This window comes from Dermacentor variabilis, chromosome 2, assembly GCF_050947875.1.
Source record: "Dermacentor variabilis isolate Ectoservices chromosome 2, ASM5094787v1, whole genome shotgun sequence".
NCBI lineage: Eukaryota > Metazoa > Arthropoda > Arachnida > Ixodida > Ixodidae > Dermacentor > Dermacentor variabilis.
The window spans coordinates 153,301,023-153,323,827 of NC_134569.1; the positions used below are offsets into that span (position 1 = coordinate 153,301,023).

The 22,805-nt window shown below is 46.8% G+C and overlaps 1 protein-coding gene across 12 annotated transcripts in view; it reads right to left on the minus strand.

The window, feature by feature from the left end:
* Positions 1-22,805, minus strand: part of fray (oxidative stress responsive kinase frayed) — a 247,480-nt gene that overhangs the window by 28,205 nt on the left and 196,470 nt on the right. For 11 of the 12 annotated variants that reach the window (XM_075682294.1, XM_075682298.1, XM_075682301.1 and 8 more), the window contains exons 2-6: positions 7,973-8,217; positions 4,176-4,288; positions 2,402-2,510; positions 1,409-1,550; positions 605-660 (exon numbers count right to left, since the gene is read on the minus strand). In XM_075682294.1, the coding sequence (XP_075538409.1) occupies positions 605-660; positions 1,409-1,550; positions 2,402-2,510; positions 4,176-4,288; positions 7,973-8,217 (665 nt within the window). Of the gene's footprint in view, positions 1-604; positions 661-1,408; positions 1,551-2,401; positions 2,511-4,175; positions 4,289-7,972; positions 8,218-18,984; positions 19,607-22,805 lie in introns of those variants that run through there. The other variant, XM_075682296.1, reaches the window with a different exon arrangement.

Here is a 22,805-nt window from a genome sequence, read left to right on the forward strand (position 1 = left end):
AATATCCCTATTTAGGTATTAATTCTGTATCTTCAACAATAAAATCCTCGTGCAATGGAACTCTTCTTTTTTAGCATTCTACACTCATAATGGTTTTTGCTATATTTCAGTGTGCTGGACTCCAAGCCGTTGCAGTTTTGTATCCTTCAGCACAAAACTGCAGTACTAATAATACTAATACTAATGTACTCCACATTCGATTACAGTGTGCAAGGTTACACTTTACTAAGCAGAGCTAGACAACAAGTTCCGGATGCTCGGGCACTTAGAGGACTGAGTGTGCGCTTAACCAATCGTGCGGCTGTGAAAGACAACAACTCTAGCGCAAGTTTTCTCTGAAACGCGAGACCAAGGTCGAACCATAAACTGCTTGCACCAAATGACTAACTGAGCAAAAATATACTCAAGGCCCAAGCTGATAAAATGTTGGGATAAGAATGCAAGCTGTTAAAAACTGTGAAGCGCCTCTGGAACCAAAGTAAAACTGCTGTTCCCATAATATGAAATATTGCATGGATTTCCGTGTTGCACTTTGATACAGTTTTGTTCAGTAAACACACACACATAAAGATTCATTAGACATATCAGTTCATAAAAAGCGTACCTGCAATCTGGACAGCACCATCCTCACCAAGCAGAATGTTTCCAGCTTTGATGTCTCTGCAAAAAATTTGTCTTGCTTAAGATAATGATGAAATAACACGCACTGATCTCCAAAATTCTGCATGATCACAACATTCCAGAACAGTGGCCTCACAGAGTGAAAAGGTAAGCATGCACCTGCCAAATTTCCTCCTTTCTTTAGCGGCAAACATGTCATGAGAATGACAGCAAGTTTGCAGAGTAAAAATAATTAAGACTCTCTATTTCAATAAGTTCCATGTCAAGCTGCATCTTAAATCAATAGAATTATAGATTAATGCCCTCCATGCACAGCAGAAAAAAGAAAGAAAAGATGGATAATAATAATAATATTTGGGGTTTTACGTGCCAAAACCACTTTCTGATTATGAGGCACGCCGTAGTGGAGGACTCCGGAAATTTTGACCACCTGGGGTTCTTTAACGTGCACCTAAATCTAAGCACACGGGTGTTTTTGCATTTCGCCCCCATCGAAATGCGGCCGCCGTGGCCGGGATTCGATCCCGCGACCTTGTGCTCAGCAGCCCAACACCATAGCCACTGAGCAACCACGGCGGGTAAAAAGAAAAGATGGAGGAAAAAGCACTACAAATGTGAAGAAACAAAACATGGCAGCAGCTACAGGTCATGAAACTAGAATCCATGACACAATAAATAATAATTACACATAAGCTGCTCTGTACATATGCACGCCTTGTTAGTCAAAAACAGCCACCAGGGCCATGCAAAAACACGTGGACAGCATCACAGCACTGTTGGCAGCTACCTGTGGATCTGGCCATTATTGTGGAAGTATTCGAGACCCTTGAGCACCTCCTTGAGAACTGTCGCAATGGTGGCTTCGTCAAAGACGCCATGCTTGCAGTCTTCTGCTTTCATCTTGTGTTTGATGATGTCCAGCAAGGAGCCTGCAAGGAGGTGTTAAAGAAATAAAGAATGTTAGGTGACTGTACTCTGAAGCATTGACGAAAGCGCACCCTCGAGCAATATACAGGGCGCACTACCAATTAGTAATCAAGAGGCCATAACTGCTATACATATGCGCCGCATGTAACAGCGGTCTGCGTGATTACATGTTCCCTGGGAAAGCTACTAGGCACAAGTTCGCTCGGCTCTCGAGTTTAAACGCCGACATCACAAGCAATTGTTATTTGAAGACAAATTCAGTGTTCCCTCTAATATTGCTGACAGATGTACGTATATACAGCCAAGACACAAAAGAAGTTGATTAGCCCATGGCTTGTTAAACATGCTTGATTGTAACAGAGCTGAAAGTTGGGCAAGTTGCTTTACATTCAATACAGTACACAAAGGTTTTGCATACTGCCTTCCATCATAGCGTTGCTGCAAAAACCAGGAATCGAATATATGGCCTTGCGCTCAGCAGATGACCAAATACTGTGACAGTGACACTTCATTTGGAGACAAAATTTTGTACCAGGTGGAAACAAGGAAAGCTGATGGTACAGGATGCCAGAAAGTGAGTGCCATGCACTGTACCTTAGTGGGCTAATACAAAATGACCAGCCACAAATTGAGCACACCTTGGCACTGGAAGTAAAGCAAGGACAGCATAAAGAAAATAAAGAAAGAGCATCGGTCCCCCTCCCCCTCCCCCATAGAGCACCCCTTTTCTGCCGCAAGGCTTTGCCTATTAAACACAGAAGTAAAGACGTTTAAAAAAAATATATCTCCGACACGAAAGGAGCCAGGTAAGCACTGTTCTGCACAATGTCATAGCACATAAGCTCAGACTCACCACCAGACAGGAGCTTTATCACGAGCCAGAGCTCTTCCTTCACCACGAAAGAAGTATAGTAGGTGACCACATTTTCGTGGTGGCAGGCACTCATTGCTTGGATCTCTTTCTGCAAAGTATCAAGACAAAGCAAAAGGTGAGAACGCTGAAACAATATGCATCGTATATTGTGCTACCCCCTTCAGGTGCTGTGTGAACACTTGTGCTTGCCAAGATGGTGCATCAAAACCGAAAAAGTGTTGATTCTTTAATGGCTGGCATGTCTGTAGAGAGTTCCAGCATTAAGTCCACATTCTGTTGACCTGACAAAACTCACTGAAGAATTAAAACTCCTAAGTTGGTTTGGTGGTTTTACAGCTGTATGCTTTTAGTGTTGCTGAGAATGCAATATACTTCATGGGGCTAAATTTCCAATGGACAGAATTAACTGGCAGCTGAAGAGGTTACCCACAAAAAGAAGAAGAAAAAAAAAAAGAAATTCAGTCACCGACTATAGCCAAAAATTTATTTCAAAAAAATTTAAATTCTAAGGTTTTAAGTGTCAAAAACCAGAATCTGATTACTAGACCCGTCGTAGTGGGGAACTACAGGTTAATTTTGACTTCCTGGGGTTCTTTAATGTGCATCCGATGCACAGCACACAGGTGTTCTTGCATTCCGCACCCATCGAATGTGGCCTCCGCAGCCAGTTATTGACCCCATGAGCTCGAGCTTTACAGTTCAACAGCCGCTAAGCCACCATGGCAGGTCGACTATAACCGAGAGATGGGCACAAGGCACCATCATGACAGATTCAGTTAATATGCACTAAACGATACCCTAAATTTTAATGACTAGGTGACAACCTTAGCACTCTGCCACACTATCAAAGAAATCTGCAGGCCCCACAACTCTCATATTTTGCAATTCCATGTTATCATAGAGGAATATACGAGTTCTTTATATAGGTATCCCACACCACCGTGTTGGATTACTAAGTATACGTGACGAGTTGTCTTAATGGGGCCAGTGGGTAACTCATTTTAAATTAAAATGCACTTTGCTCCCCTAAGCATTGCTTAGTCAGTGTGGTGCTACACAACAAAACAGTGTTGCTCAAAACCAACGGCAACAACAATTGTTGGACAACAAGCACTCTGAATGCGTATATAGCCGATATGTTTACCATATTGGGCCCGAACAAGACAGCAGTAATTAGAACATGATATTGTGTTTCTTTGGCACAAAAGGATCGATCAATAATGTAAATAAGAAGAATGAAGGTCAAACATTCATCTCTGGATTTCATGTCCAAACTGCAATGCCATAGACATCAGTGTGATAACAATGGTTCTGGATAACTTTTACATATCTCGGCACTTCTTCCATGTGAAAAGTAAAAAATAAAGGTAGCCATGCTCAGCGTTTGCTTATGTTCAAAAGCAATCCCATCCTCCTTTATTGGTAAACAATGAACCAGTGCACACAGACACTGCCAAAATGTACGATATCATAGACAGCTGGTGCCGGAATTCCAGCCAGCATTGTCTACCAGTCCGATTTTGGTGCCTTTTCTGGCTTACCATGCCCCTGCTCATGGCTGCAATTCCAGCAATGCAATCTACAAATCGAGGTTAACAAAAGATTTACATTTTGCGCACTATACAAATACACCCAAGATTGCAAAGAGTTATTTGGAGTAAAAAAAAACGAACTGCAACCCAATGTTCCGTTGTGATCGGAGAGCAATATCTAGATGTATGTCACACTATGCACGCCGGCTCAGCACACTGACCAGGAGTTCCTCCATGCTTGTGTTCCATTTTTCCAGGTTGATGCGCTTGATGGCACATCTTTCTTTCCTGGGCTTGCAGTACGCTGTGTGAACTGTAGCAGTGGCACCGACACCTAAATGAGACACAAAAAGAAATGCCACCCTTTGTCAAAGACAGCAGAGAGAAGCCCATTTGCAAGCGAAAACCCTCGGCCGACTGGGTGAGAAGAACATGGGAATCTGAGAGGCTGGATACAAGGAAACAAAGCTAGAGGAAACACAGAGGAAATTAATTGTGCAATTTATTTGAAAAGTAAGAATAATAAGGGGAAATGACAGTAGAAGAAAAGATAAACTTGTCGCAGGTGGGAGCCAAACCAACATCTTTCACATTATGTGTGCGATGCTCTACCATCTAAGCTTCCGTGGCGACCATCCTTCCATTTACTTTCTTGGGTATGTGTGCATATGTACAAGATTAGCCCTGCGAGTGTTAGCCAGTGTCGCTCATGGACAAGGTGGTAAATGTGAAAGATCCTTTTAACTGCAGGCATCATGTAGCATGCCAGCTTAAGTTCATTACTGATATGACTTAGCAAACCTCCGTCAATGCTCTGGCCATTCCAGTGCTTGGATCGTTATATTAATACTGCAAGCTCACAGAGAGACACAAAAGCTGAATCAGTGCGAGATTAAACTTTCAGCATTGAAAAATTAGAGCCCCACTTATGCTCATTTAAGGCTCGTTTCACAAATGACTATCCACTGTAGTAAGACCCATACACAGATGAATTAAACATGTGCAATGTCAATCAAGACAACATGCCATTAGTGCCATCACACTGATAAAATTTTCAGCCATGCATGTGGAGCCTACTCAAGTGATGTGGCTGCGTGTTTTCTTTCTTACCTTTTAAACACGCACACACACAAAAAAATTGCTTCACAAGAGCCCTTCCTGTTGGGCTAGTTGGTGAAACATGAAGAGGAGCACAAATTAATGCATGCAGAGACAATGTTTTCAAGCATCTTGTGCAGTACATAGGTGAATTTTGAAAGCTTTATAAAACAGATGGTGGTGGCACTTGTCCTGTCTGCTTCGTCTCTGTGGGTCAATTTGCAACCCTATCATGACAGCTAATTCCTTGACAGCTTTTCCGCTTATCAAGGGAAAAGTACTAGGTTTTGAGATCACCAAACTGATGCACTTTTAAAAGCTATTCTGTAGCCTTAACTGTTGTTGTGCTCTAGCTGAGGCTTTATAATGCACTGTACACATTACTCGGTGAATGAAATGTGATAATGTGAAAATGCAGTTTTGTGCATATTATGCACCCTAAGTTTGTGCAGTGGGCACCTTCTAGGATAAGCAGCTAGAATAAGCCAAAGGGTTATGAAGGTCACTGAGTGACCCCTACTTTTTGCTTTCTCAAGTTGTGCACACTTCATATGTTTAGAACACAAATGCTAAAAGTCCAATGCAGGAAACGTTGCACCTCATTCGTTGAAGACTAATGCATACAGCGATCCAAATGCGAACAGTGGAGTGCGTGGCTTTTGTGCAGCCCAGCGAAAAGGCAAAAAGTGCGAAGATGTATGACCAACTCTGATGTGGCACAGATAGTGCTTGTGGAACCTCACAGCTGGTCATACGTCTCTCCAGCCTTTGCTTCTTGCTGGTTTGAGCAAAAGCCATCCATGCATTTTGCTACTCCCATTTTAATCCCTGTACATAGTACATCTATCTGAGTGCAGTGCTGCAGACATAAAAATGTACTGGTAAAGCCACAGCTACAGGACATGCACGCCATCTACCATACAGACACAGCAAATTGATCCCTCAAAACTGGCACAAGCAAACATACAAGCACAGCGCACAGCCACAGTGATAGCAGCTGCAATTAAATAAAAGAAAGAGCACTTGGTTGCCATACAATGTGATAGACAATGCACTGTACCAAAACGCAAAATGTTGGACAGCTTGCTACATCTTGCTGACATAACAATGCACCTCATAAATTCAGCTGGTGTGCCTGGCAAGGGTCCAGAACAGCTCAGAATAACAAATTGTGTGCAATACGCATTTAAGTAACAGCTGTATATTATCACGTGCACACTTCCAGACTCATAATTTGTAAATCTGGATTTGTTTCTCGATTCCCACGCATAAACTTTACAGCCCATGCAAAAGGTCCTCCGATTTAATAGCACATACAGCTGTTTCTCTCTGGAACAAGTATCCTTCAAAGTGGAAAATGTGCTTTACCAAGTAAAACCAGCTTGCACTTAGGCTTAAGCATGTTCAATGCAATGAAAACCATGCATTTTAACTACATTACAGAATGTTAATGAATAGAAGATTGCACCCCTTATGAATTCTTTTGCGTCTGTCTTTTTTCTCGTACTACAAACGAATGCACTGCATTTCGTGTAAACGTTTAAAAATAGAAACTAACTGATAATAAGATGACTCAAAAGGTCTATGGCAATGACCTACTCACTATAACTTTGCTATCGATCAGAGTCAACAATATCTGTCCGATAACAACACGTATTTGTCCTCTGCGCGGCCTTATCACATAAGAAAAAAAAAAAATCCGAGACATCGGCAATGCTCCCATGTTCACGCTTTTTTTTTTCTTCGATAATCAGAGGCCGCGCGATTCCAGATGACACCAAAGACAAGTAAACGGCTTCATTCGCGGTTTCCCATGGCCTGCATTGCCGCTGAGGCTTCGTTGACAAAACATATATTCCCCAACGTTAGCGCTTTTAGGCAAGCGCGGAAAAAGCGAAAGTCCTGCAAGACAGCTTCTCATTTTCCGAAGGAAACAGCTCAGCAGAGCATTCGCAGCGCAAATAAAAATAGCAACACTGGACCGGCGCAGATATAGTGCACCGAAACGACACAAAGTAAACACACGTACATACATCGAAGGAATCAGAAATACGACCGGATATGTAAACAATGCGGCGTGCGTGCATGAAAACGCCAGCGGCTCCGCGTAGAAGCTTACAGCGGAACGTGAACAATTTTTTCGTCAAGGTAAACTGCAGCACGACTCTCGAGCAGGCTTCACAGAGTCGCCCTCGAAAGCGCCCTGGACGAAGAAAAAAATTCCCCTGTCGCTACATTAGCAGCGCCGAGACAAGAGAATATTTCAGGCGCATAAATTCCAAGGCAGAAATAAGTGCTGAACGCACTCATTAACAGCTGGCGCGACGGCGAAGCTCCCTTGGGGAATGTGCTAGGAGAGGCCAAAAACCGAAAGGATGCGATTATGTATGAACGATAGCGCCGGCGTGCGCGAAGGTATTTCGCTATGAGCCGGCAAAAGCGTCACACAGATCCTCAGGGGAGAACCGTTAACTTGGCAACAAGTCGCGCTGCTTCGCTGTTTGATAGGCGACAGCAGACGACGTGCGACGGTCAACGGGCGTCTCAGAAAGCGAGGCCCGAGAACGGTCTGGCAGCGATTGCCGCTGGTTGGCGATGCTGTTTCAAAGCAACGCGCTGACGTCCGTACCAGCAGTGCCGGTGCCGGCGAGCAGACGTTGGCGCCTACTTGTCGTCCAAGTTATTGCGCGAGCGCCAGAAACGACGACTGTTACTCAGCGTCGACGTTGCTGCCAGGCTGCGAACTCATGCCGCACCGCGCTGCAGTCCGCACGTTCAAGTTTGCCGGCAGCAACGCGAAGAACGGCCGACCGTGCCGCCGAGTAAACAAACGCAGAATTAACGCGCTGTCTGCTGCCGTTCAAGAAGCGGACGTTAAATCTAGGCTTTTCGAACCAGTTAACCAAGCGACGACACTCACCGATGACTTCACCGAGCTCGTAATCCTCCTTCAGGTTGGGCCACGAACTCGACGTACAGCCCGCCTCCGCCATTTTGACAGCGAGAAGATCGGGAACGATGCTTCCCCGCCTAGCGGCCTGATCTCGAACTCGCTGCACATGGTTATTCGAGAGAGCGATGGCGGCTGACTCCCGGCGCCTGTACACTCCGGGGGAGCCTTGGATCGGAATGCCGGCTTTTTCTGCCACGCGCGACGACCCTTTCCTGGAGAAAAAAGAAAGAAAGAAGAGATTAGATAAAGTTAAAAGAAGAGACTCAATGGTGCGCTCTACCCATACGTGATGGTAACTAATAGAGCCCTCGCGAGGCAGGAAAATAAATAGAAAACTGCGAAAGAATGGGGGAATGGCTTCCTGCTGATCTAACATTTATTCTGTTCACGAACGAACAATCGTGAATGGTATCGTTAGGCGCGCTGAAATGCGTGCGGGGGTTTGTTCGATTGTTCTAGACTGCTCTGCTCCATTCGACGAGCCGCCTTCTTGCCATTCTTTTTCTTATCGTGGAATATATGTGAACGTCCTTCGGACGCTTGTTGAAAGTCGCCGCGCGCTAGGCGTTCTCCTTGCCATTTCGCTATCAACCCTTTGTATGACAATATTCTTTACTCTTTATATTTTCTGCGCTCAAGTGCACTCCACGCAAGCAAACAGACACTTGGAAGAAAAACGGCGGTCGCTGTCGATAGCGAAACTGAAAGCCGAGTACTTGAACTCAGCACACTTGTTGAGGCGATGACGATTCAGTTTTTGGCTCCTCCCTGACATTTCCGTAGTGACGAAGACAAACAAGCAAACAAACAAAATCCTGAGGCTTCATTCCGGACCACTCTGCTTGCTTCAGGTTATGACTAATATGAGGGTGATTATATTGCTATGTATATGCAGCGGCGGACCACTCTAGTGCGACTGCGTTCAGGACTGCCATCGAGCACATTTTTCTTTGAAGCAGCCCACCCCTCATGCAAAACCCCTCTCCAGGGGCATTTGAGGAATAAATAAATAAATAAATGAGCTTGGAGAAGACTGAAAATAAGTTTCTGCAGAAAATTACATAAGCTAAATCCTCACGCACGTCTGGCATATTGCCGAATTCGCCGCCTTGACAGCTCTTATTGGTCCAGAGGGCCACTGCAGCTTCGCTGATTAATTCAAATTGCCGCCATTAGAAAATTTGACAATACGGCGGAATTGACGATAGTATTGTCAAATTCTGCCATATTATCAAATTCTGTAATCACGGCACTTTGAGTCAACCAGAGAGTATGTCTATAATAGCCCAAGCAGAGCTGAAAAGATGGCGAATTTGACAATATGGGAGGAATCTTTTTGTTTTCTTTCTTTTCTATTAAAAATAAAATTCATGAGCGACTTTTATAGAATATGTGTGTGGCTGTAGCGGTATCTTCAGTACCCTATGCACTGTTGTCCCCACCGTCATTAGATTAAAGGCGCAGATAACTTTTGCAAGTCAATGCCAGAATTCTGATGAAAATTTGCAGTAGTAACAAAAAAAAATTAATTCCGGTCGATTTACCATAGTGAAGGGATAAAAAAAGGTCAGAAATGAGACATACAACAAAGAAAACATCCTGCTCATCAAACTGAATAAATCTTACCAAGAGACCTAAAAACGTACAATGCAGCGTAACCACCCATCCATAGAACACCAGTGAACTTTGTTTCTTTACTGCAGCCGAAATAGTCGTTCTTGACGTACTCTAATGTCTGTATTCACAGATTCCTTCATATATATTTTTTTTCTCTCTAGCAGAAGTTCATAGAAATATGCGAAAGGTGGTGGAGGGCGGTGGGGGGATGTTTAGTTGATAAACGCGAAATTAGAGGCCACAACCTGGGCAACAACTTGCGCGACCGAAACACTGACGCGTATTACAGCCCAGCCTATCATAACGTCAGCGGCAGATGAAACTGACATGTCCACTGTAGGTGGACACTTCTATAGAGACTACTCCCCCTGATGTTGCAACGCGACGCGCGGCGAGCCGACGCTCTCGCGAAGCACGGTAAGTCTAAGTCTTACCACAGTGAAAACTTTCTATAAAATACTACGCTATCAGTACAGGAGGTTCGAGAACAGAGCTTCTGAAAGAACTCTGCGGTGGAGGTTATATATCTGCGCTCCTAAAGGTATATATACTGACGTCTATGGGCCCATACCGAACAGAGTTTGAGAAAGCTGCCTGTTAGGTGCTGGACTGTCTATGTACGCGGTTTACCACGTTTGAGCTCCTCTACCATTGCTTTCTTTTTCCCATCGAGCTCCCTTCGCGCCTTGCGTGGTAACGAACCAGAGGTGCATACCGCTTGTTAACACCCCTGCCTTTCTGTATATATCCTTTCTCTCTGTCTCTGTATCTAATGGCACGGATTACCAAATGACGCCGTCATTTAGTCGTTGTCGCACCACTAAATGCATTTGTCGGAATAAAAGAAACGAAAAATGCAGTAACACCGAGAAGTCACCGGCCTCTTCCCTTTTAACGCAAATTAAGGAACAACAATATTCTATGAATCTCACTCTAGGAGGCGCATGTTGCACATCCGCCGCCTAGGTTTTGAGTGGTGGCGCTGGATAACACTCCCACGGTTAGTTCTAGTAATAAAACATATATCCCACCTGTGGCCAGTTTAATTTTTCATCCACCTTCATTTCCATTAATTTATCATTTCTTTAATTCAATTAGCAACTACAAATAATTTTCAATTTCCCCTATGCTTTCCTTGGTGTCCTTATTTGTTGGATTTATATATATATATATATATATATATATATATATATATATATATATATATATATATATATATATATATATATAAAGGAAACGTTAAACGTTTCAGTTACCGTTACAACATATACGTCACCCATCGGACACTTCATGCAAGAGATTCATGCGACAACCTTTGCTCTTTCCTGTCTGTATTTCAATACTTTGCAATCTCTCGCAGCACATGTTGCGTTACGGTACACTGAACTAGATAAAAGCCAGCGCTACCCTTTGGCGGGTTTTATCGGGCAAGAGGACAACGAGAACTCTCACAGGAACGTCGGCGAAGAGAATGAAAATGGCGTCTCAGAAATACTCTCTAAATGACATCTTTGGCGGATCGCTTCAGAGCATTCCGGCAGTGCCACCGATGTTCTGGAGACAGCGACTAAGTAATTAATTCTACAGCGAGAATTAATTCTACAGCGAGAAGCACCGTTAATACTATTGGGGCCATGTTTATTCTCGCAGCTCACCGGGAATACTGCCTTACGCACGATCGCCGGATAGCACTGCCTGAACACTTCGCACACCGCATGAGCCGCGCGCGATGCGAATCATTTTATGTGGTCCTGCCGGTGTTTTACTGCGGAACGAAACGTACTACTCGATGCCTTGCGGAAAAGAGGATTTCCGTACGATTGTATACGGCGTCTGGTGTTTTCAGAAGGCCACCAAATCGCCGGAAGAGAAGTATACTGCGCCCTTTGTGTTTTCGCGTAATGCGAAGGTTGTAGGGGCTGCTCCCATCGGTGGCAAGATCATCTTTCATCCACATTTCATTTGTCATTTATGCACTTCAATTAAGAACTAGAGATAACTTCCCCTGAGCTTTCCTTAGCTTCGTTAACTGTTGGCTTCTTACAGTTGTGATTAACACAAATATTGGATCCCATTGTTTCCCTTGTTCTCGTTGATGTTAAATATACAGCGCCACAAGAAAATTACAAAATAAGTTGACACGGCACAGGTGTCGGGGAAGGCGTTCCAAGGAGAGAGCGGGAACAGCTAGCTCTCTCCTTGGAACGGATTAGTTCCAAGTAGAGAGCTAGCTCACAAGGGAGCTAGCTCTCTCCTTGGATTAGTAAAAACCATAATCCAGTTAATTAACATAAAGATGTGTTAAAATGTCATAATATACAGTTTGATTTCTATAAAATGTGAATTTCAACCCTCGAGTGCTGCTGTAACGAAGTTGCTAGCTGAATAGGTTAATTAGGCACGACTTCCCGATCACATTCTGGCGTCTTATATTCAACGTGCCTCAAAACACAAGCGCTCTGCCTTGGCTGCAATCTTCACGCTACAGCAACGCGCATATACATGTATACTTGTACAGTGTGGTGTTGAGGCGGACTTTGAAGCGCAGGTTCCATCCTGCTATGACATACTCGTAGTTCCGGCAGTCCCCTTCTAAAACTTCGCAAGGCCGGAGCGGCAACGTTACTAAATGGTCCCAATCAGGATGGAAGCTTGGTGCGACATTACAGGCAGCCCGAAAAACACGGATAAAATGGAAGGCGTATTGCGGACGTACTTACACAGGCGTTGCATGTGTACGTTCTGGTCTGCTTCAGCCATGCACGTAATCAGCTTCCTTATTTACATGCTTGGAAGGAAATATTTACCGCACGGTTAGGAGTTTCCCCCGCGTCACGTGACTATAAAGTTCGGCCGATGCGAATCCTCGCTTCACTCGCGCTGTCTCTTTCGGCTTAGGTGATTTCAAGCTTCCACTGAGAGCGCTGATCATCAGGACAGCGATGAAGATTCAGCGCGCAATGGACGGGCGAGATCTGCTCCTCTGAGCCACGGTCACTTGATCCACGGCCAGATTTTTCGGCTGAGCTCGGAATCAAGTAACACTTCATTTTTTTTTTTTTTAAACTAAACGTCCTATGGAAAGTTTCGATTGTTTGATCAATGTTATCGGTTGTGTTTAAGGGTTGATACCTTTATAACGAGGCGACCAATGTTACGAAGTATATTCGCGGGTCCCAAACGTGTCGTTATACAAAGACATTAGAACGTATTTCTATTCCTGCAACGGCGAACCGGAATGGGCTATGGTTGACGACTCTCTTGTGTGTGAACTTGCGAGCGCGCCGCAGTGCGTCGATAGCGATCGAGGTCGTCGGCTCGCGTCCTCCGATGGCGCGTTCCAGTACGAGCGACATGTAAACAGGATCCCGCGCGCTCACGCGAGTCAGCAAAGGTTAACGAGCCGCGGAGTGGCCAAGAGATAGTGGAGGAGGGCATCAATCTGCCACGTTTCCCGCGGACAGCTCCAGCTATCCGGTGTCATGCGTCGGATCGTGGACCATGCATATAGCGCGCCGAGCGTTCCGATAAGTGCAGAGTATATAAGCATAGGGACGGGTGTGGTGAGCAGGAAGATGAGTGCGCAAGAGCAGCCACAAAGGATGTCGGAAACACTTACTGAGAAGGAGGCAATGTGTCGGCGATAGCTATACTCGGCAGTGCGACCAATATGCATTACAGACATCATCCGGGAAGATATGTTACAGCGTCTGTACTTCCGAGTCTCCGTTTCATCCGCCGTAAGCATTTGGCGCCGTAACCAGGGAAATGGCGGCACGCCTTTGGAACACACACTTTCCGGTGCTTTCAAGGGTCCATTCCGCTACAGAGGCCACGTGCGCTGCTGACAAAAGCGCCGCAGGCAAGCTCGGGCCCGATGCCGCGCCCTAGCCAGAACGCTAGCTGCGACTCGTCAGGCGTGACCTCCGAAATGCACTGGTACAATCTCGGAGGCCACTCTTCAGTGCTTCGGCACAGCATAGAGCCAGCGGCCCTGCCTAGAGCGACGGGCACTGACGGTTGGCAGGACCGCATAGTCGTTTGCAGCACTGCCTCGTATATAGGAGGCAGCGCTAGCTGCCAAAACGACTTGTGAGATGGAGTACAGCTGCGGCTGACTGACGCCATGTAAACGTGGTGTGCGCGGCGCAAAACGACGTGCACATGCGACCCGACGAAGCTTTTCATATTTTGTAAGCAAGTGCCACTCCTTTGCCGTGAATAACGACAATAGCCGCGTGAGCTTGGATGTTTTCTTGGTAATCCGTGCCATTAGATAAAGAGACAGAGAGAAAGGATATATACAGAAAGGCAGGGGTGTTAACAAGCGGTATGCACCTCCGGTTCGTTACCACGCACGGCGCGATTCCGAGCTGGTCACTGCAGCCTCCCACTGCTCTCGGTTGGATAGCTGCCATTCGGCTCTAGGTTTGAGCTCAGGGCATCCGTGCAAGATGTGTGCTAAATCGGCTTTGTCGGCCTCGCATAGCGTACATTCGGGGGAGTGTATCCCTGGGTAGACTATGGATAGTTTGTACGGTTTGGGGAAGGTGTGTGTGTTTGGAATTGCCTCCACGTCGCCTGCTGGTTTTTGGTTACGGAATTGTCAGGGGGTGGGTATTCGAGTCTTTCGTTTTCATAGTATTGCGTAATTTCGTCGTAGGTTATCATGCGCTCTTTTGCTCCTCGCAGGATCGGTTGGCTCACTGCCCGGTTGACGAGTCCTCGGGCGAAATTGTGAGCCGCTTCGTTCCCGGGATCAAACGTGGTAAACCGCGTAGACAGTCCAGCTCCTAACAGGCAGCTTTCTCAAACTCTGTTCGGTATGGGACTGTAGATCTCAGTATATATACCTTGAGGAGCGCAGACATATAGCCTTCACCGCAGAGTTCTTTCAGAAGCTCTGTTCTCAAACCTCCTGTTCTGATAATGGAGTCTTTTATAGAAAGTTTTCACTGTGGTAAGACTTAGACTTACCGTGCTTCGTGAGAGCATCGGCTCGCCGCGCGTCGCGTCGCAGCATCAGGGGGAGTACTAAGTGTCCACCTGCAGTGGACATGTCACTTTCATCTGCCGCTGGCGTTCTGACTGGCTGGGCTGCGGTGCGCGTCAGTGTTTCGGTCACGCAAGTTCGCGCAACGCAAGACGCGTGCGCAACCTCCGCACAGTTCTGCCGCTGAAAACATTTCTCTGTCCTCGTGATCCGCAGACACGGAGTTGCGGTTTGTTGTGCAACCATAGCGAACTATATCTGAGTCGGAGCAAGGTTTCAGTTATATACATATCCCTTTCATATCACGATGGTTTTGCGTGTTATCGATATACTGAGCTAGTCTGTTACCCTCTCGGGTTTAATTATACCCGGGCTCGACTGCACCGCTAAGTCACCGTTCAACAGCTCGAAGACTTAGGTCATATTCTTTTGTTAATTTAGGTATATTAATATATGGTTGGGGGTACTATACGCGGGCACTGCCTTCGGGCCCACGTATATGCACGGTATTATATCAACATTTTGTGGAAGCATAATATGGCGAGCGAGTGTCCGGCCGCTTTGATATGCAGCATTACAAGAAAAACAACAACGAAAAAGCCAGATTACAAAGAACATTGCATATCCTCCCGAGTACGCTGCATTAGAAAGTATAATTTTTCATTAACATGCAAACAGGTTTGTCAAAATATCTTCGGAAGCAATCTAACGAGGGCTTTATTCTCCTACGCTCGCAATGCTTGCAGAAAGAAGGCCGGAGCTTATTCCCCAAGTGAAGCTTCCTTACAGCAACGTCACACACAGACCGAAGCCGCGATACGTCTTCTATTTTTTGTACGTGGAGAACAGCGCTCACAGCTGCTGCAGAGCCGTCGAGAAACTTTCAAAACGCGGGCGTGCGGGGCCAGCAGACAGACCTAAAATGTCAGACGCACAGGGTACAGTGTGGGTGTGCGTGCGTCATGCAGGCGCATTAAATCATATATATAACTAATGCACATGCCGAGCACCGAACACTGTGTATAGACACCAATCTTAGTATAACACCGTCGCTTATTCGGATTAACTTGAGAGCGTGAGGAGACTGTCCGTGCGCGCTTGACGTGCAGGTGTGTTGACTGTATATGCATCTATACAGTGTATATACTGTATACACTGGACCCGTTGCTGACGCTCATTGCTATAATATATCAGCATAATCTGTCGTCATTCCCTTAATTGACACTTTTTTCTCTCCCTCCTCTTAACCAAGCGTGGAGAGTAGCAGGCTGAGACACGGCCGACTTCTCCACCCTTGTTACCATCAGAATCTCTCGCTCTCTCTCTCTCTGCAGATTTCGTCAGATGTCATATGTGAAACCTGACCATGTATACTTTGTATGTATGCTGCGCGTATGGCGCAACTGTGGACGCAGTGAAAGAAACCCTAAAAGCACTACAAGCATTGCGACATCGTTCCTGTCAGTCAGGGCACAGGCGACTGCGTTATATACGCATATGTGAATGGACGGAGTGGCGGGGGTGGGGGGGGATGCATGGTGGGTTTCTTTCACGTTGTACGAACAATGCTAGATTGTCGCTGCCTGTGGCACGAGCAGTACGTGGCAGGCACAATGCGTTTCGAACCGTTTCGCAGCGTGTATGCAGCCGTCGCTCGGGGCTGATGCCAATGCTGGTTTTTCTCGGCACTCGTTGAATGCTAACCAAGGACGCGTACGTGTACGCTGACGAGCTACTGGCACGATTACTGGGCTAGATACAGCCAAGGAGAAACTGGAACACACCTGCAAAAACGCATACAAAGCTTTTTTTGTTTTTCTTTTGCGAGGCTGTCTGCAAACTATAGCACGATTGCGTTGAATGTCGTCGCATAACAAGAAGGTTCACCTTAGGATTCACTCTGCGCGCAGGCAGGCTAAATAAAGAAAGATGTTTACTAGCGCGTCCTCCGTGTTACGCGTGCTTTAACCTGCAATTATGAAAGCACACAAGAATGACGCGCTGGGATATGTCACCGAATGGAGGTGTCTGTCCACTGATCTAACAATACTCCGTAACGTGCCGTAACGGGCCTTCTTGCATAAGGGGCACTTTGTTGGACGATATTATTTTTGTGCTGACGAGCCTTTTGTCGGCGTCTTGTACCACGCAGTTGGCATTTCGTGGTGCACGATTTCATGTATGGAACGTCACAGCTCGTATTTTTCGACTAGCTAGACCTCTACGTCCTAGAAAACTCTAAACCCTAGAAAAAATAGTGCCAAGCTTCAGAGCGCTGTGAATAATGCAATATAATAGCTTTTCTACAGCCAGGTTCGGTTTCGTTCCCCATGAGGGTACTGTGTCGTGGCGTCACGTCACAGTATGTGGTCACGGGGTCACCTCGTTTACTGCTAGCTACTCGTTGTGAGGACCGATGTATGTCAGCATAGCTGACGGTCGCGCGAGCCGGAGCTATAGTGTCAAAAGGTCGCAATGTGCTGCTCCCACGTACTGTGTCTTGACGTCCCCACACAATGTCTTCCTGGAAGCCAAACCTAAATTGGCTGTAGAATACTTGTTATGTTAAATTGTCGACGGTGCTCTGAGGCACGTGACTACTTTTTCTACGGTTTAGAGGTTTCGGTGCTTTCACTCAACGTAAAACAATTAACAGCCGAAAAGTCGTTTCGGTATGCTCCTTCAAGAGAAGGAGGAACATGCTGGTTGAGAGAATGAAATCAACGTCGTGGTATCTGAAAACCTCCACACCTAGTAGTTTGCTCACGTAGAATAGTTGTTCTAGCTATAGTTTGTAACTCAGAATTATGTGCTCATCTTTTTGCGCCAGTGACGGGAGTAGCCAGGATTCGAGTATCTTTGACTGAGGGCAGGTACACAAGAGGTGCGCAAAATATACAAAGTACATGGCGCCTCGAGCTGCTGGGGGAAACTGCAAACGGTAAATATATATATATGTATGTATGTGTGTGTGTGTGAATATGCGCCGTGGAAGAGAAGGCTTTTGGTACTTGGAAATATTCTCAAATGCTATGTTAAGGCAACGTTAATACTTTTAATCAATTATTTTGCTATGCAATAATGAGAATTCATCTGGTTTACAGGGTGCGTGTTCAGACATTACTGCGCCGTAATTTGTAGAGGCAAAGATATAAGCCTCAACGTTGAAAACACTGTACCGCAACAACATCAAATGAGCCAAGCAGAAACGACGACTATTCACTGCAGGTATCGCTAAATTCCAGTGCATCGTAAAGTGAAAAAGAATTGCGTGAAAAAGAAATGGTGCAAACGGAAAACGTTATTGGCAGTATGTGCTTCTTCCAAGTATTTCGACCTTTTTCAGTTTACCGAAGGCCTCACACCTGTTATATGAGCACACCGATCCAATGATGAAGCCAGAACGAGTGAGATCAAATATTGGGAAACGGCAGATGACACGTGAGCGAGAATTATGAACCTGAGTTGCTTGGAGTGTTCTACGTCGCAGTGGCAGTGCCTATAAAGGACGTCCTTCACCAGATCATCTTTCACAGTTGACGATGCCAAAACATTGCTTTACCTCCACTGACGTCACAAGTGATCATCCAGAGCGAGTCTGAAGACGACCAGCGTCGAGCAATCCGCCTGGCCGTTGAGGCCGTGAAGACTCACCGTCCTCAACGCGCGGGGACTGCTTCGTCCTCCGCCCCTACCTACGTGTAGGTTAAGAGGCGGGCAGCCCAGCTCGGTGGAACAATAAAGTTTTCAATCAATCAGTCAATCACTTCTTACGAAGAACTGCGTACCTAAAGGGATCCTAGACCTGGAGCATGTTTGTAGCGCAGGATTACACTGGACCAGCGGTGAAAGGTAAGTCAATTAACATGAAAGACACCAATGAATAACAAGAGATCTGTGCAGAAAACAGTACGGTCACGAAAGATAGAAGGATGCTGCATGATGTCCTAAATATGGCTGATGAGTGGTAGAGTCCCACTGACAGCAAATCTCTGTACATTGGCCAAGAGAAGCGTGGTCAGTGATGCTCCCGAAATTACAGCGCTAAATCGCCTGTTTGTCGAGTTGGGCTTCGGACTCGACAGCCAGTGCAAGGAGTGAACGTGCCATTCTAGACCAAAGCACTTCGCATAGCGCAATGGCATACCGAGTTGACGTCACTAAAATGAGAGCGAACCAGCACGTCGATCAAGACAATTACCATGAACATTGCAGCCTTCTTTCTATGCGCTACACCTCTAACGCCTGCGGCCGCCATGCGCGCGCTGAACCGACACGACATCGCCTCCGCCTTCGGCCCGCTCAATTCTATACTGAAGCACATGCTCGCCATACAAAGCGTGCTACGTCGTGCATTCTAAGTACTGACTCTTCCGGGATGTCCTCCGGGATTCTCGTCTTGAGGAACGACTTCATTCCGGCTCCCAATCCACTCTCGCCCTCGACGGAAGCAGCCGCGCACACCTTGCCAGGGGCAAAACCACACGATCACAGCGAAGGTGGACACGTGGAAGGTGCAAGAAGAACTGCGAACGCGGCACGGAGTGTCACATCTGGGCCAGGCCTGCTCGAGAGGCGCTGAACTGGGAGGCTCGCCCCGGCGCACGCGACTGCGGTTCGCGAGTCTTCACTGAAGGTGCGCTCTTGGGAGCCGAGGTGTCGTCGTCAATGGCGAACGGGAGGACGCGCGGGAGGGCAGGTCGAGGGAGGCCTTCAAGGCGCGCGTGCGTCGTATGCAGCGGGGCCGCCAGCAACGAACGCAGCGGTGGGCGCTTCGGGACGTCGCTTTTTTGGCAGGGACCGCCGTCGCCACGGTGCGCGAAGAGACGGCAGCTACGGGCGACGGCGTCCCGGCAGCCTCATTGTCTTCCCGTCTCCGCGGCGCTGATCCTTTGACGTAAAGGAATAATCCGCGGGCTCTCTCATTAACGGTCTCTCGGCTCCCGCGTCTCTCGGGGGATCAGGCCTCCTCTGTCTTCCGATTCGACAGGTCGCTTCGCTCGCGCTGCCTCATCCGCTCCTCCGCTGGGTGACTTGTAGTCCGCGCCTATTTATCTTGCTTTCTCGCTTTTTTCTTTATTCTCTTCACTTTCCCAGAATTTGGCCGCTGCTGTTGTTGTTATTGTTGTTTGTATTCTTCCTTTCTTTCTCCTGTCGTAGGGCTCAGGGGCCGTACGTCGCTTGTTCTGTTGTTTGGGGATGCTTCTGTCGGTTGCCCGTAAGCGCGTCGCCCCGAGAGCCTGGTATAAGCGGCCATCCATCAACTTTCGCTCACCGGGCGCTTAAACACCCTTTCTCTCCATTTGCGAATCGCTTAGCGCTGCATTAACTTTTCACTCTGACTTCGGGTGTACGTTATAAACTTATCGAGCATGCTGAAACCTTTGGTCTTCCGTCGCCGACGACGTTTTACGGCACGGTGGAGTGTTCCACTCCAGTGTTCCCTTCTCGGCGCGGTGGGACTCCTGACGTGCGGCGAGCGATCATCCACCGGCCCAAGGCCACCGCCGAAGGGGCTTAGTTCAGTGCCCCTATATAGAGGCCCTGAACTAAGTATTCCTCCCCTATATACCTTTCCCCAAATTTAAATAGCATTTTCATATCATCATCCGCTTTAATTGCGTGGACGGTGGCCGAGTGAGCGCGACATATGAGCAGGTGAAAGAGGGGCAATCAACAAGCGAGTCCCTTCTTTCTACGCTGAGCCCTAATTTGAGAGTCAAGCACAGGCCATCGCATATTGCGAAGAGTTTAATATTAGCCGCAATTATTGGGTAATTTACTTAGAGGCGTCATCCTAACTATGTTCCTGAGAGTTGGTTCAGCGCGTAGCTGATGGAGTGCTAGTGGCTGAGCGTCTGAAGTGCTTTCAACACAGTGGCTTTAAGGGATCCTGATATCAACAAGGTGGACGCTCTTTTCTTTCGTTTTAATTTTTTTGTTAATGCATTTCCTGTTAATGCTCACACACACACACACACACACACACACACACACACACACACACACACACACACACACACACACACACACACACACACACACACACACACACACACACACACACACTGTTACGTTTCGCCTACGACGCGCGGTTTAGCCGGCGCGACTGCAACAAAGCGGCAGACATTTTGGCCCGTTCGGCGTCGCCGCTACGCCTCCCCGCCAAGCGCGTCCAGGCATGTTCCGATGCCACGTGTCTTCATGTGCGTGTGTGAGTGTATGTGCATATGGTGCCCGACCGGCGGCGACACGACAGTAGGAGTCACCTTCTCCTCCCCATTGTGCCCGACCGGCGGCGATACGACAGTAGGAGTCACCTTCTCCTCCCCATTGTGCCCGACCGGCGGCGATACGACAGTAGGAGTCACCTTCTCCTCCCCATTGTGCCCGACCGGCGGCGATACGACAGTGTGAGTCACCTTCTTCTCCCCTTTGTGCCCGACCGGCGGCGATACGACAGTATGCGTCACCTTATCCCATTGTACAATCACGTGCTCGTCTATTGAGGGGTTCCTTCTTGCCCTCAACTGCGAGAGTATAAAAGCAGCTGCCCCCGGACGCCAAAAGAGGGCTCCGATTTCTTCTGTTGAGTAAAGTGCACTCCCGTCTCTCTACTTCGGTCAACCTGACCGCCAACTCTTTGCGATGTTAGAATAAACAAGTTGTTTTGTTGTTACCAGTCGACTCATGCTTTGCCGGGACCTTCGGATGCTTCCAGTTGTACCCCAGGCCGCCAGGCCAACGCTACCCTTGGGGCTTGCGACCCAGGTGCAACCACGGGCGTCAGCGCCGAGTTCCCAACAGGTCGTACCATCAGTCCGACCACAACAACACACACACACACACACACACACACACACACACACACACACACACACACACACACACACACACACACACACACACACACACACACACACACACACACACACACACACACACACACACACATCGAGACGCAGCTTTCTGAAGATTGCCGGAGGCGCAGTTTCAAACACAAATTTCGTATCCTTAAACGAAACTAAAGATCGCACGACGAGCGACGAAAAACAAAGTTATAGATGTGATGTTTGAAGATGCAACGATGATATTCCAACTGTGATTAAGATGAAGAAACGGAGCTAGGTGAGCCATCTAATGATAAGAAGTTACCGGTAGTCTTTTGGAGTGACAGATTGAGTGCCAAGGGAAGCGTAGGTAATTCATTGAAATTTGGAAGATAATTAGTGATGAGATTTCAAAAATTGGTGGGTATATACGGGGTAACCATTTTCAAGTTTTACGGAATTTTTAACGATCACTTGTTGCAGTTAATACAGTTCTAGTCCTTGAGCTAGATTATTCAGAGAGGCGGATATTACTTGCAGGAGAAACCAAAACACACATTCAAATAATTAAAAAAAATTCAATAATTGCTTTCTTCATTACTTCACGGCACACGTTGCAGTTTACGAATTCAACGCCGGTAAGTTTTCAAGGCGCATCCAGTTTGAATGAATTTCCTGGATGACACCAGCTTGGATACGTGCGCCACCAGACTCACAATAGAAATGCACTGTTGCTCCACTTATACTTGTTCACCACAACACTCTTTTACGCATTTAAGCCCAAAAGTAGCTCGAACGCCAATGTGTTTCGTCCCACACTTTAGGAAATGATATCTGGTCAACCGAGCGAGAAGAGCAGCTGAAGCCGCTGGTCTCCTGGACTGATCGAGTGGACCGCACACTGCAAAGCGGAGGAGCTATAGCTACACACGCACGCGTGCTCTTTTGTATAAAGTTTATTGTTTATTTTCTCTCTCTGGAAACTGGTTTCATCCCGGATATCAATTTCAAGTGGATACGTCTTGCACACTCACCGGCTACAATCCGTAAATTGCAATACGTGCCGTAAGGTAATCAATAAGGAAGTTATTTAGTGATTTTTTCTGTCTCTCTGCTAGTAAAGCCAGCCCCTTCGATTATTCCAGCTCAAAAACAAGAATTATGCTATCTGCCACAGGTGATTCTTGAAAATTCGTAAAGCTTAAAGTTGATTGCCACGCGTATACGATGGGCTCGGCTGACGCTGTACTAGAGTACCATGTGGAGACCTCTGGAACTTGTTTTCGTGCCTCAGTGGATATGACGCTCGTGATGATAATGAATAAGCGTTGGATTGCCTTTGTGGAAAGATGCAGCTTTG